The sequence below is a fragment of the Calonectris borealis genome, chromosome 13, assembly GCF_964195595.1.
Source record: "Calonectris borealis chromosome 13, bCalBor7.hap1.2, whole genome shotgun sequence".
NCBI lineage: Eukaryota > Metazoa > Chordata > Aves > Procellariiformes > Procellariidae > Calonectris > Calonectris borealis.
Genome location: NC_134324.1, coordinates 11,960,961 through 11,976,114, shown reverse-complemented (window position 1 = coordinate 11,976,114; position 15,154 = coordinate 11,960,961). Strand labels below are relative to the sequence as shown.

Sequence of the window (15,154 nt, the reverse complement as noted above, 5' to 3'; positions counted from 1 at the left end):
ACTGAACTTTATTTACGTACTTCAATAACTCCCTTGCCAACTATAATTACTTGGGAGTTACTCAGGCAGGTCTAACAGCTAGATACAGATCTCAGGAATCCTGTGCCAAAAACCACGTCACCATATGCTAAGAAGGTCATAAAAGACCTTCTTAGTCAAAAGCAAAGTTTGGTGAAATCAAACCACCATCAGACCAAAATCATTACTTTTATTCTAAAAGGGGGAAAGCCATTGGTACAACATAAATCATCTTCCCTGGAAGAAAAACTTGGAGACTTTGTTCTTTCAAAATATTCATCCTCCAGAGCAAGCTTGTTACCAATGCCTGTTGTTCTTCACTCAGACTGGATATATCCTCTGACTAAAGAGCACATAAAGAGCTCCCTCACACACTCTCAGGAGCCACAGCGCTACAAATAAAAGCAATCCGGTGTGTATTATTAATGACAAGTTATCGCAGGATCTAGGACCACAACCAGACAGGAGTTTCACTGTGCTGTAATTCTGTAGAGAAGATGAACTCTTAGCCAGGTCAGATCCCTCAGTTTCCCTTATTCTTTTCTCCTGTGCAAAGATTTGTGATAAACCATTTTGTCACAGCAGTCAGAAGGCGATTGCCCTGCCCTGAAGGGCTTATAACTCAGCTTTAACTAAAAGACAAAGGGAGCCAAGTAAGGAGACGCTGGGTTGAGGCACAAAAAACTTAAACATTATATAAAAAGGGCAAAGTTAATTTTATTTTGGTACCAGTTAAATGTTATTAGAAGAGTTCAGGAGCACACATATTGGCAGTTGTTAGAGCTGCAGTACAAGGCTCAGAGGTTCAATTTTCTGAGTGGCTACAGCTGTACCACCTTCTAAATCCTTGGGTCCTGATTTATTCATGGCATTAGGAATGCAAAATGCAAGCAGAGGGAAGTAGGCCAACAAGGGAATAGAAAGCAGGGACACAGAGGAACTAGTTTCTTCATTCCAGCTGAAAACAGGTTGAAATTATTAACTCTTTCAGAGCAAGCTCTCTCTGGAAGGGCAACACAGCCTGTTGCATAAAAATGCACAAATGAGTCTCTCCCCACAAATTAAAATCATGATTAACAGAAACACAAAGCAAACATGGCTTCAGAAAAAGAATTCAGCTTAACTCTAGCCCGAGGCATTTGCATTCTCAGATGCATAATGCTCAGGCCAATGTGCCTGACATGGGAGGGGTTAATGGCTTTGATTCTGTGAACTGTGAACCAGATGTTCAGCTGGTGCAACTGAACATAGATCCATTAGAAATTCATGGAGTTATGCCTGCTTACCCCAGGCAGGATTCTGGCCCTGTACTTTGAAATCCTATCTAATACCCACTTGGAGATTTTTCTAAAGGGAAAGGCCTTGCTTTCTGGAAGCATCTGAACAGGCTACTAGAAAAGCTGCAGAATGTGGTTGAGCTGGAATGACTGCGGCCCTGACCTGCTTGTAATATGACAAATCTCCTAAACTGAAAGCATGTAGAAGCCTCCCAGGAAGGGAGGCCAGACAGATATTGGAGCAAATCATCAACTTTTGTTTATAGGGAGACAGGACACAAACCAGCATTCCCCCAGATCAGCTGAGACTAGAAATTTAGACACTGAAACAGCATCCTCTAGAAATAAAAAACACACTCAAGAGCAGACTCAAGTGACATGAAAGCATGTACTTTCTTTCTAGTGAAACATGTTGAATATAATCCCCTCAGAGTGAGATTACAGGCCTGACCTAAACTTAAATATTCTCGGGTGCTGACTGACAACGTGAATGTGAGCCTTAAATGAACTTTTCATCCTGCATCGTTCCTATCAAACAGTACCACAAAACAGTTGTTTCTGCTACACTTTCATAGTGCGTGCATATGGCAGGCACCTTACAACAGGCAGCAAAGGGCACTAGAGGAAAGTCACCGATTTTTCACTTACCAGGAAATGGATGGGTCTTGACTATGTCCATTTTAGTCCTCAGAACAGATGCTGTGGTCAGCCAAGTCTTTGAGCATATACTTGTAATAGAAAATGGTCTGCAAAATTTACCACAGTGATTAGATGGTGAAGAGCAAGCAGGGAAAAAAAAAAACACCAAACAACACAACCAAAAAAACCCACAAAGACGTACAGCAGCACATTCCTCCCTAAAAGAACCATTCTTCCATTCAAGTGGAATGTTAGTAAAGTCAGATATTTAGAGAAAAAAGAAGAAAAAATGTCCAGATGTAAAAGAAGACAAGAACTACCAAGACATACAAAGAGGCTAAAAGTCATCTCAAGTGCCCAGTAATACTAGGCACATCATTGCTGCATGGGAAGGATTTTAAACAGCCATCTTGACTAACAAAGCTGACATTAAAGGAAAGTTATATGCCCTGTTATTTTATTTCTGCACCTCTAAGCGTCCAGCCTGTGCACTTGAATCACAAAATTGTACACAATTTGTTTAAAGAATTTTGTAACACAGGGTATAATAAAAGACCTCTGATGCTGCAACATCAGTCTTCCATAACATGATTCTGTGTTTTCTCAACCAAACACCAGCCTCAAGGGAAAACTGATCTCGGGGACCAATAACTATACAATGTTCAGTATATCCTAAAGGGTTCTGCTATAAGCCTCTTTAAATACATTTATATATATCCCACACACTCTTAAGAATCCAGGCACCTTTCACAACTGAAACAAAGCCTCTGGCAGCACCTTCCAGTCTGACAGGAATGCTACAGAGCTCTGCTCCTTCCAACATAAACTCCAAATGGCACCCAGGTAACATGAAGTCTGTCTTCCTGGCCAAAATGGAATGCTTCTTTGAGATGTTCTGTATTTGCTCCTTTCCCCGCTGAATGAGCCTGCCATACACAGATCTATAACTGGGTCCATGTCTTCACCTCGTGTTTTCCTAGGGCTGTCAATCCCTCCAGCCCTATTCCTATACAGAATCCCAGTGCAGCAATATGGAAATACAAGTCTGGTCAACATCTGAAGACAATTGTATGGTGTAAGGACAAAAGCTAAGGATTAAGTTGTCCTTAAGGAATGCAGTATACAGGCTTTCCAGCATAAGTGCTAGAATTTCCAATACCTTTTTGAAGGTAGCTTCATAGAAAAATTATAAAAACAACTATGGAGCTACAGAGCTCTCCTGCTTGAGTCCTTAGCTGAAACCTTTAAGGAGTCTAACAAATAATAAGCAACATTATGATAGGGATTGCCAGCCAGTGGTGTTGGGATAGTCTTCAGCCAACAAGCCGAGCTGGTCCAAAACAATAGTACCAGCCTTTAAAGGAGATAACTGGTTATATGTTAGGGCCACATCTTGAAACATATACACTTGGAGGAATTTGTAATTTGTAGAGTTTCCCCTGTCGAGAAAATATAAGCAGGATTTTTGAAGAGCTGTTTCTCTTGACAGAAATTAGCAAGCAGCACTTATACTAGCTGGAATAACACAGCCAGATGAGAAAGGGCAATACTTCAGCCTAAGCAGATCGCTCTGCAAATCTCTCTCTTTCAAAGTCTTCAGTGAAAGATTTTCTTATTCTCCGGAGAGAATATGTATACACATATAAATATATATATACATATTAACCAGATCATCTATTTGAGCCGAGAAGTATGGTACTCAACCTAGAACCAGTCTGATTTTGAGAGGATGAAGAAACCAAATACATCCTTAGTGGCTCTGGAGTTACTCTCAGGACTGATTTCTTTACTGGATAAAAGTACAGATTCACAATGCAAAATTCAGTATACTCTGACCCATCTTTCAAGTGGTTACAACCTCGTTTTACAGCAGTGAAATAAAGTTCACTCAAATTTTGGAGACCCGAGTTCAGCTTCTCCCAACTTCTACTCAGTATTAAAAGAAATGATAAGGGAAGATTTTGTAGCAGAGTTCCTTCAAAATGGCATGTTGAAAACATTTTACAGAATATAAATTATATATATGTACACGTATAATATACAGCACATACAGAGCTAAAAACACAAAAAGGAAAGCTACATTTGCACCTATCAATAGAAAACGGTGAGCTGGTGGCAACATTGTTCAAGTGCTCAAATCATCAATAAACCATCAACTGAGCACCAAATTTTCTAGCTGCATTAGAACATTATAAGCCACTTTAGCAAAAAGTCTCTTTTGGTAGCTTCATAATGAAAATGAAGTTCAGGAAGGTCAGTTTGGTCAGCTGTTAAAAGCCAGTATAAACACGGTACAACAGGGAATTGGGAAACTCGTAGTGCTCCAATCCAGTACATATACAGTATCCCTGAAAGGCTGATTAAATTGTTTCTCATGACCCACTGTCGAGGAAGGCAAAGCAGATCAGGGATCAACATGACTTATAAATGAAGCAGCACTGCTCATTGCAGTTTTGAGATGGAAAATGTTTGTTTCTCAATCAAAGCAGATGCTCCGACAGAGAAAAATGAGGATGAAAAATGCAGATGATACATAACATATGAGCTCAGCAGCTTCAGACCAGAGAAGTTCAACAGGGACAAGAGGGGGGTCAGTGCTAGTAAACCAAGCCAGCCTAAGCATTCCTTCCGTGTCTTCACTTTCCTAAAATAGATGTCAGTACAAAAATACAGATGAGGGTAATTGCTGTGTTTCTTTCCTCTGAGGAAGGAAGAATTAGTGACACAGTCCATTATATTCTGCTTTCCTGTTCCAGATGACAAAAAGACTCCAGTGAGTCCCAGGGTCACACTTGCACATTCCCTGCTTTACTGTGAGAGGCCTGGGAAACACGATTGATGCTGCTTTCGATAAAGACCTTCAGGCCCTTTAGACCTTGTGCATAGAGATATTCCAGATACCAGTTCCACTTCTTTCCCTATAAAAACAGAAAGAATAGTCAGATGTGCAGGACATAGCTTTGTCTCTTTCTTAGGCCAATCTGAAAAGGTCTGCAAATATCGCCTTCCAAGGTTTGACAACATTCATCCTAGTCTGTAAATACCCACAGGTATACAAGGTCACATCTTGTTCCCAAATGCCCAAACTTTTCACTTATGTATTACACATTCTTAGCTTGAACATGACAAATCACAATCTTTTTTTAATACTGAAGGTGTTTATAAATCCCAGTTCTAAAAAGAGCAAAGTCTTTTGCAACAACAGTGAAGATGTCAGGAACCAAAAGAACATGGATATTAAAGCCTTCCTTCCATCACTGATGGTGATTCCTCCAGATCAGGTTTGAAGTACACTGTGATACAGGAATGAAAACAAACTGCCACTGTATGTGCTCAGTGGAGGATCCCTGTTCAAAGTTATAACAAAGCTACACATCCATCTCAGAAATTTAATATTAAGTTCATCGATAATAGAAATTTTGCTTCAAGTACACCAAAAATATAACTTTTTCTGAAGCCTGCAGAGAACAATAAACAGCCTTGTCCTGATACTGCACTGACTCATGGAGGAAATACATAAAAATCTCAGACTGCTACCCACAGATGGCTAGATATATAACTTCTCAGGTGTTGATGTGCTCATGTTTGGCCCTGTTAAGAGACTGAACCAAAGTCTACAGCTGGAACTTTCCCCTTTCAAAATTTTTATAGAGCATTTGTGGAAATGGTCAATATTTTCACCTCATCCTCTTCTACACAGCTGCTGAAAATTGCCTGTTTTCACTTCACTAAAACAAGAAATCTTACCTTAATTAAACTGAAGTTGAACGTGGGATCATCTGGCCAAGCCTTAAGGAGAGGGAATAAAAACAGTATCAAGTCAGATAAAAAGTATGTCCAGAGTTGCTGGTCCTCTGCTTAGTCCCCTCCTAAATCAGGAATTGCAGGTGTGCAAAGAAATTCAGACATTTTTAATCATGCTTCAGAATGGGCTTCCAGCATCATACTGTGTCCACAAGTGGCAAAGTAATGTGGAGACCCTCTTGTTCTGTGCTGGAGCATTACTGGATAGTAACAGAGAATATTTATAGGTATCTTTAACCGTTGTCTCTCTCCAGTGTAAAAGCTACCCCTTCAAAACATTAGATAGATAATTCCCAACAATGAGAAAGAGCAAGAGGAGAGAACCTACTGACATTTATATTACTGCTTGTGTTCTCTGAGCGTGCTGCAGAGCAGTGCCCTCTGGTGCTCAGCACTGAAATGTTTAAGAAAAGATGGCACTGCAGCTAAATATTTTTTCCTGTCTTAAGATACACCTGTGATAACTGCTAAGCAAAATCTCTTTCTTGGTTCTGCAGTAGGAAGAATACAAAAATTCTCCACCAGAAGGTTTTGGGTTAGGTTTTTTGGGTGGGTTTTTTTTTTTCATTTGTTTGGGGTTTTTTTGTTTGGTGTTTTTTTTTTCTTACAAAAGCTACAAAGAAGAATCAAGAAGCTTCAGAACGGAAAGGATCTAGACAAAAGATATGAAAAACGAATCCTGCTACAACAGCAGAAAGACCAAGGAAAAGGAGTTGTATACAACAAAAATAAAACCGCCTCCTCTAGCAAAGTCAAAACTCAGGTTTAATCAGCAGTAAGAGACAAACTACCTAGATTCAGGACATTGAGTATATAAATGAAGGCAAATTTGTGAAGTGCTCCTAACCAGCATTCTTTGCTTCAACTTTAACCTCAGGTTTCCCTTGCTTCATTCCAAGAGCCGCACCTACGCACGCCTTCAGTCCGCCAACATTCCTCACAACAAAACAGCTCCTTTGTGCACCCCTTGGATAGCCTACACAACCTGATTTCTCAGAGCAGCATGCACATCTCAGAACAACTCTGACAAGCTGCTCCCTCCACTATTCAGTAGCTGCATTGAACACATGATGGCACCCGGAATTCAAGACAACTACTAGCAGAACTCATATCAGACAGTACAAGACAGCACCATATTATCTTACTTCTGTACGTGAAGTAGCTACTTGTATTGCGTTTTTAATAAGCCATTCTCAAAAGCTATTGCAAAAGCCAGAAAGCACTGCTAAAAGTTCTACCATGCACACCTGTATACAATTTAACTACGTATTTCTCGATCTTCTGGAGTTTAAATGCTTGGGTCACACTCCATATTTTGTGGGGCAGGATTCACTATCGGGAAGCTTTTACTGAATTAGTCATTTATTTCATTATTTAGCTATTTTAGTTCTATTCTGAAAAAGATTATAAGTACAAATTCACATCCAAAACTGTTACATTCATGCTTTCATACCACGCAAACAAAGACTATTCAAATTGTGCCACTGATCTGATACAAACACAGAATGCCATACCAGCTTTTGAAAGTGCAGTTGACTCTACAAATCAGCCAGTACACTGAGAGACACTTCTCTAGAGAAACGGTCAAGATAGAACATCTGGTGCTGCCAAAGGCCCAAATGTTGGCCTACACCATTACCTGCTGCAGGAAGAGGACAGCATAGCCCATCATGGCTGGGTGGTAGACAATGTTAAAGCTGGTTTTGAATTCCTGCACTGTGGCTTTCTTCAGCAGTTCATCATCCATACGAAGACCTTGAGGATGAATATCCTTCTGGAATGCACTGGATGTCCACAGACAACCCACCATAGCTATTATGTACTGGTTGTACTCTTGGTATGTCTGGCTACTGAATTTGAATTGCAGTATTTTCTGAGGGACAAGAAAACAAATCAATAAATAGCATCCTCAAAGCAGTTGTGTGCTCCCTCCAGTCCTTAAAAGAATGCCATCAGAACACCTCCCCTCCATTCAACCCAACTCCTTGCCAAAGTCTGTTCTAGCACATAGCAGATTTGTCCACAATACCTTTTTACTCAGCTCATTTTCTTTTGCAGCCACCAAGTTGGTTCGATACCTGAAAAAACAAACAAAAGAGAAAGTTAGGTGCCTGTAAATTTTTACTACCTACCAGTGTTGAAAAAAGCTGGAGGAATGTATTAAGAAAGCTTATTTCCTCCACGAAAGAGATCAAACTTTACTGGTAAAAGAGAGACATGAAAAAGAATCCAGAGGGGCTTTATCACTTGGCATAGACCCATCCTTTCCAGGCAAAGTAGAGAGACATCCAATAATATTCATCTCTTAAATGATTAAGACGTGACTGGTTTGCCTGGGACAGTCACCTTCATAGAGGCAATACACAAGAATTGACATACAGCCTTAAAATCAGCAGAAAAATGCAGTGTATTTTTAAGAAGGGAGACTTTCATTCACTAAACAAAGAAACAGAAGCCACTGGAAGTAATGCAACTTGACAGTTGTTCTATATAATAAGCAAAAGATCCTCTTATTTCCCAGAGACCATCCTATCATGTTAATTACCCTGCAGACTCGTTAGAGAAAAAGCCACACAGAGAGCCCTGCACCAGCTGTCAGCAATTGGCTACTCTTCTTTTCAGATGCCACCACTGGAACTAACAAGGCCAAGAACCGCAGACATGTTGGGGGATCCTGCAGAGAGCTAAACAGTGCTGGTTTTGAGGCAGTCCCAAATTCCCACAGAGTTTGGAGGTGGCAGAAGTGCCTCCTACTCAGCACATTACAGAATTTGTAAGGAAAAGCTCAAGTCTAGTGGTCAAAGCACAGAGTGAAAAGTTGCACAGTTAACTACTAGTGATTCCAGCTGGCTGACTTAAGTTCTCTCAAAACAATATGGGAACTCCTTCCTTCACATATCAAAGATACGGAAATAATACTAGGAAAGAGGTCAGAATCCTGCTATTTTGGATAACAGACTGAAAAAAAAAAGAGTAGGAACTACAGCTATAAAATCCTGTATCGTGAAAGCTGGGCACAACTGGAACTTTCACCTTTGCCTTGCATGGTAAGAAAAAGTAGATTTCAGATTTTACACCAAAGTAATTTCATTTCCAAAAGATTGAAAGAGAAGACAAGGAGTCCCTACAGCCCACACCATTTGTAGTACCTGTACATAATGTAGCAGAGCTGATTCAAGCTGACAGAATCCATGCTGAGAAGCGCTGGGTAGAAAACTCCAGCAGGAGGCATTATCAACAAAGGCAGATTGTACCTCAGATACATGTCACACACCTGCAGGAAGGAATGAAGGAAATCCAGGCAGATTATTACTGCCATCAACAAACCCCAAATCAAAGAGCAAAAGAGCATAACACTGCATTCCAGCCAGGTCCATCAATTTCACCTAGGAGGGAAGGCCAGGGTGAAGCAATTCCATTTGTTTCCTTCTCAATATGAGACATATTCACCAGTTCATATCTCAGTCTTTGCTTCAACCATTTAGGTATACTATATGTTTTGACATGGTTACTTGCTGAGTCAAATCTACCCAGATCCCTGTAAAAAAGCAGCAGCCATTTTTTTTTGATCTTTTAGATCATTCCGACATATGTAGCTGGGATTGCACTAGACCTGACCTTGTTCCTAGTCTGGTTTGCTGATACCAGCAAGCCAAACAGACCACACATCTCTTCCAATTAGGAAATGAAATCTTTCTATTTGACCTTGCTGGAATTGCATGAACACACAATAAAGCTTTGCTCTAAGAAAAGATGATATGGCCATAAAACATGGGTTTATTATCAGACTCATGTTTAGAATTTAAGATTCAGTTTCAAGAAAAAAAGACATTTTAAAATTTCTGCAGATTTAACAAGATCTTCAGCTATGATGACAGTCTTAAAGTATGGATAAATAATTGAAAGCAATATTGCTGTAACTTAACACATTACTGTCCTCGATACCTTAGCCACAGTAACTATTCAAAAAGGTATGCTCTTCAAGAAGGTATGCATCATTCTCAGAAGAGTAGTGGTGTAAGAATATGCATATCTAATTACTACAGCTCAGACCATAAACAATTAAACTGTGACAGCCCGCCATCTTGAAGATGGATACTTTTTACATTTTGTTAAATTAGGCACAACAATTGTTTTAGGACTCCTTCCCCTAATCTCATAACAGACTTTTCACTAAGGATTGTTTGCCAGACCTTCACCTTTCCTCTTGCCCTCAGTACAGCTATACCATGTAAGGTATACGCAGATATTTGTATGTAACTGAATTACTGGTATTTTCAGAAATCTAGACTCTTTACTTAATATCTCAGCTACATGATTTTAGAATTCTCTAGAGTTCTGAATACATAAGCAAAACATCAAGAAAAAATTCAAATCATAGTTGTCTGCTAAAGCACCAATAATCATATATCGAAGGGTGCATGATTCTCTCTATATTCCCATAAAACAACCATTTACTTATTTTAAACACACTGTCTTATGCAAATATTGTTGCCCATTAGTTTTGTGCATTTTAATGGACATTTTAGTTACAAGTAGATCCCAGAACTGTCATTGTTTTTTCAAGTCTTCACAATTTTATCCAAATTGTAAGAGCAACAACGGCATGGCTGGAGTTCACATGGCAGTAAGCACATCTACAGAGAGGACGTGAGGAAGCTAGAGAATAGGCTTAAGCCTATTTGATGCTGCTTAGTATGTCTACAAGACAAACTGGGGAAAAAACTTCATTTTTTAAGGGAATATTTAAGGAAAAAATCAGGATATGTTGTTTGAAATTGAACTGAATATTGTTCTTTCCTATAAGATTAGCATTAAAAAAGGATGTTATGCTATATTGTTACTTCCCCTTCCACAGTTCACCTCTGACTTAAGCTTTCTAGCAGCATATTTAGTTCTGCCTATGGATGCAACAGCAGCAGCTATCACTTGTAGATCTACGAAGTATTTGGAACATTCTTGCCTTTAATCACAAAGTTCTGTAAACTATAACGAGGAAGGTGTTTTCATGCTCTAACTTAAAAAATGCAAACATCCTTACAGTATTGTGATTTTGAAAGCCAAAATGAATGGGATACATACAGTCTCATAGAAATCCAGGATGAAGTACAGCAAGAAAGTAGGATTGTTTTCCAAACGCAGTGCAACAGTAGAGATCCATCCAACAAAGTGGATCAGTTCAGCCACCACATTCACTAGTCCAGAAAGGGTGGTATTCCTGCAGCAATGACATGTATATACATTAGTATATAGACCTCTTTGCAAACAGTAAAAAGGACAAGTGGTAAAAAAGAAACTGAAGTTTATCCTTCTGCCCCACCAACCATACAGCAACCATGCATTTGTTCTTCAGTATACCCAATAACATACTGTTACCAACATTATTACAAACATGGCCCAGTGTTACATGTCAGTGTTACAAGGATTTTGACTTCTGGACATTTCAATTTTCAGTGTCAATAGAAATACTTTTAAAGAAAGAGAAAGAACAGGATTGACAAGAGAGCTTACAATATAGCAGAAACATTAGAACATTATTAACCTTCTAGTCAGTCTTTATGCTAGGTAATAGGGCTAGAATATATATCTAAATACACTAGTGAACAATGCACAGAACACTGCATTGCATTTATTTCAGACAAACTTACAAAGAATGGGCTTGAGAGTCAGACTCTGAATCCAGATGAATCACATGCCAATTTAACCAGTTCTGCAACAGCTCTTTCAGGCTCTCGAGAACACTGCACTGCAAGAGGCAAAAAGAAAACAGGTTGATGACAATTTACATAAGTGAATAATACTAAACAAAAAACGCCATGACAATTGACACATACAAGGAAAGATATCAGGAGTTTCTCAGGACCACAGAGAGCGGTGAGATAATTGCATGTCCCCTTGAACTGAATGTATGCATTACATAGCTTTTCCTGGAGAATGCGAGTTTCAAATACTGAGTTAAAATTGCAATAAAACAAACTAACTGTTGTCTTCTGTACTATCAATTCTTTTTATTTCCAGACCCTCAGTTTAATTCCAGTCAAAAAAGAAAATATCTTAAGGGCACTCAAATTCCCAAAGAAATTACATTGTAAGTATATATTTTACCCTTATTTGGGCACAGACTTCCCCAAAAGAAGTCCCCTATGCAATCCCTCAGACTGCTACACCTGGCACAAAGGCAGATAGTAATACCAACTAGAAGTAAACAGCCACTGTACTCACTTAAATTACCTTAAAGAAAAGGGATGATGTGAAAAAGAGCTGTGCCAGGGGATCATAGAGATGTGACTTCATTTCTGAAACAAATGAGAAAGCAGCATGATAATCTGTGCACAAATTCTATCCCCCAAGATCGGATACTGTCCAGCCTCACCCGAAGGATATGCAACACATACCAGAGAAGCTGCTGAGGGGGATCCAACTCACAAGTCTGAGGATTTGTGATCGGCAGCAGAAGCCATCCCAGAGAGGAAGGCTTTTATACAGGAACTCTTCACAGGAAGAAAATCCCTCCTACAAAGCAGAAGATGAACATTCAAAAACTCATCTCATATGCCTGCACCTTGCCATGCTCACTTCACCCTGGAGAAAGAAAGAGGCTTACACCTCCTTCCTGCCATACAGTTCACCAGGACATTTCAAATTATCATTCTCAGTATCATTCTCAAATTATCTTTCCTGCAGAAAACAAGGTCATCTCTGGAATATTGACTTGCTGTAGGAATATGTATTTTTATTACTTAAAACACTGTCAATTCTCAGAGATACTACAGGAAACAGGCAAGTCCCAAGTACTTTAAGGGAAAACTTCATGAAACCCTTGGTTTCCACAAAACAGGCACCTACCTGCAAGAAACACTCTGTCTTGTAGACAGTTTCCAGGAAGTCCTTGAATTCTTCTTCATATCCATTATTATCAGCCACACACCAGGTGCATTCTAAACAGGAGAGAATACTGTATTTGAATATGAGCACAGCAAGAATAAGCACAATCAGAAACAAAATTCAGTTCTCCTCCAGTAGTTGTTTTAACGCTATGTGATTGTCACTATAAATTTGAATAGCAAAGTACCATTATTGAAATGTGAAAAGCCTCAGACATCATTTACCTCCCTACTATGCAAGATAATACTAAGTTCCTACCTTCCTGAAGAGTCTGGCCCATCCAATAGTAGAGCCTCAGATAAATAGATTCATCTTTGATGCAATTCATGTAGTGAAGCAATAAAGGGTTTGTTAGCACTGAACCCATCTGGGAAGGAAACTGCAAGAGAAATCAAGAAAAAAGAGTTATTCAGTATTTACATCAGCAAACTGCCAGAGAATCTCATTCTATCAGAGTTGTCCAATCCTTTTACCAGCAACAAGACCATCTCCAGGACTCATTCATCACCCTCAGGTAGGACTAGATGCTCTGTCAGAACTAGGTAGCCCACCCACTATTCACATATAAACAGGGCATAGAGGAATATCCTCCAATCTCTCAAAGCATTCAGTGAGCTTACCAAGACCTTCCTGAAACTCACCTCTAGGCGGTGGATATTTTGTAGGAGCTGAGAAAAAGTCCGCAGCTGCTCCACTGGAAAAGACTCATTCATACTGTACAAATCAACACGGTTCTTTTCCCTGTCCTCTTCTGAATTATTTTTGTTTGTACTGCTTGCAGGTATAATCAACTGGGTATTCCATTTCTGTATAAAAGAAGCACAAATGAATAGCAATGACTCTGTTTCCAATGCAGTCAAGTGCACTTGTGACCAGTGTTCCCATAAAGATCCTGTTTTGCAAAAAAAGTATCCAGGCTTTCATTATAATGGGAATGCTGCATTTCTACATAGCTATCCACCCTTCCCAGTGCTGAAGTAAAGCCTGACTCCCATTATTTGCCAATATTCATAATGAAAACAGCTGCTTGCCACCTTCTAGGGCCTACCTAGGTAGGCCCATAACCTACCCTTTTTCGTGACTGAGGTTGAACTGTGCCTAAAAACAGTGACTGGGACAGGGAACAGTTTTCCTGGTTTCTTCGCCTTACTGTGTTGATTGCTGCTTTCCACGGGCCCTCTGAATTCTTGAAGTAAGTCTGAAAACATAAATCAGACATCTATGCAAGAAAACTAAGACAAACTAAGACAAAGCAACAGAAAGATCAGTTTCTAATCTGATAAACACCACCACAGTGATGTATATATACTCAACTCTGCTTGAAAGACCAAGAGGCTAGGTTTTCACAGCACAGAATTCTCATCATTCCTGTTTAATTACCTTTTCACTATAGTTCAACAGTTATGCTTTTATTTCCTTCTGAAATTATGTCCCATTTTTCAGAAGAGATCTCCAACACTTCTGATTTATAATCCTCATTCAGATCAATCATAATCCATAGAGTAAATCTCAAGTATACATTAAAATAAAACTTGACCAAGGTATGCTTATGCAAGTTACTAGGGAAGCTTCCCAAATTCAGCATCAGTGATATCCGCCAAACAGAACATTTCAATGAGTAATTGAATTGTCAAATTAACATCGATACTACAGTGTTGGGGTTTAACCTGGCAGGCAGCCAATACCACGCAGCCGCTCGCTCCCTCCCTGCCCCCCCCAGTGGGACAGGGAGAGAATCGGAAGAGTAAGAGTGAGAAAAACTCATGGGTTGAGATAAAGACAGTTTAATAGAACAGAAAAGGGAAAATAATAATGATAATGATAGAATATACAAAACGAGTGATGCACAATGCAATCGCTCACCACCCGCGCTGACCGATAACCAAGTAGCGATCGCGACTTCCTGGAACACGCCTACCATTCATATACTGAGCATGACGTCACACGGTATGGAATACCCCATTAGCCAGCTGGGCTAGCAGCTGTGCTGTCCTGGCTGTGCTCCCTCCCAACGCTTGTTTCGTTTTGTTTTGTTTTTTCTTGAGCTGGATGTCCTTGACTAGCAGGGTACTTAGCAACAACTGAAAACATCAGTGTTATCAACATTCTTCTCATACTAAATCAAAACACAGCACTAGGAAGAAATTTAACTCTATCCCAGCCGAAACAAGGACAATATCCACCCCTTATTCTATACCATTTACGTCATGCTTAAGTCTCACATTTTTTAATACATTCCAATTAATCACCACCACCTGCCTCGTCTATATATATATATATACACACACACAAAAGATATCATTCCCTTAGTCCATGGGCCATCCCTCTAAAATGTCCATTGAGTTCATTTAGTCCATGACTTTGGGCTCCATCTGTCATAACAGTCTTTCAGGGCAGGAGGGATGGTGTGTGGTGTGTGACTGTTGCATCCTGAGGCCAGTTCTCATTTCAGTATTGCTGCGCTCGTCCGGTTGTATCATCATTGCACTTTGCTCGGTTTCATCAGAATTAGTTCATTCTTAATTAATCTG

General features: G+C 39.7%; 1 protein-coding gene across 2 annotated transcripts in view; it reads right to left on the bottom strand.

Moving 5' to 3' along the window:
• CENPI (centromere protein I) overlaps window positions 1–15,154 on the bottom strand; it is a 29,825-nt gene continuing 14,671 nt past the window's right edge. For both annotated transcript variants that reach the window (XM_075162214.1, XM_075162213.1), the window contains exons 9-21: window positions 13,693–13,821; window positions 13,265–13,429; window positions 12,882–13,002; window positions 12,585–12,676; window positions 12,134–12,251; window positions 11,970–12,034; window positions 11,387–11,484; window positions 10,821–10,956; window positions 8,888–9,012; window positions 7,768–7,816; window positions 7,378–7,611; window positions 5,682–5,723; window positions 1–4,852 (exon numbers count right to left, since the gene is read on the bottom strand). In XM_075162214.1, coding sequence (XP_075018315.1) covers window positions 4,721–4,852; window positions 5,682–5,723; window positions 7,378–7,611; window positions 7,768–7,816; window positions 8,888–9,012; window positions 10,821–10,956; window positions 11,387–11,484; window positions 11,970–12,034; window positions 12,134–12,251; window positions 12,585–12,676; window positions 12,882–13,002; window positions 13,265–13,429; window positions 13,693–13,821 — 1,506 coding nt within the window. In that variant the 3' untranslated portion in view covers window positions 1–4,720. The remainder of the gene's footprint in view (window positions 4,853–5,681; window positions 5,724–7,377; window positions 7,612–7,767; window positions 7,817–8,887; window positions 9,013–10,820; window positions 10,957–11,386; window positions 11,485–11,969; window positions 12,035–12,133; window positions 12,252–12,584; window positions 12,677–12,881; window positions 13,003–13,264; window positions 13,430–13,692; window positions 13,822–15,154) is intronic.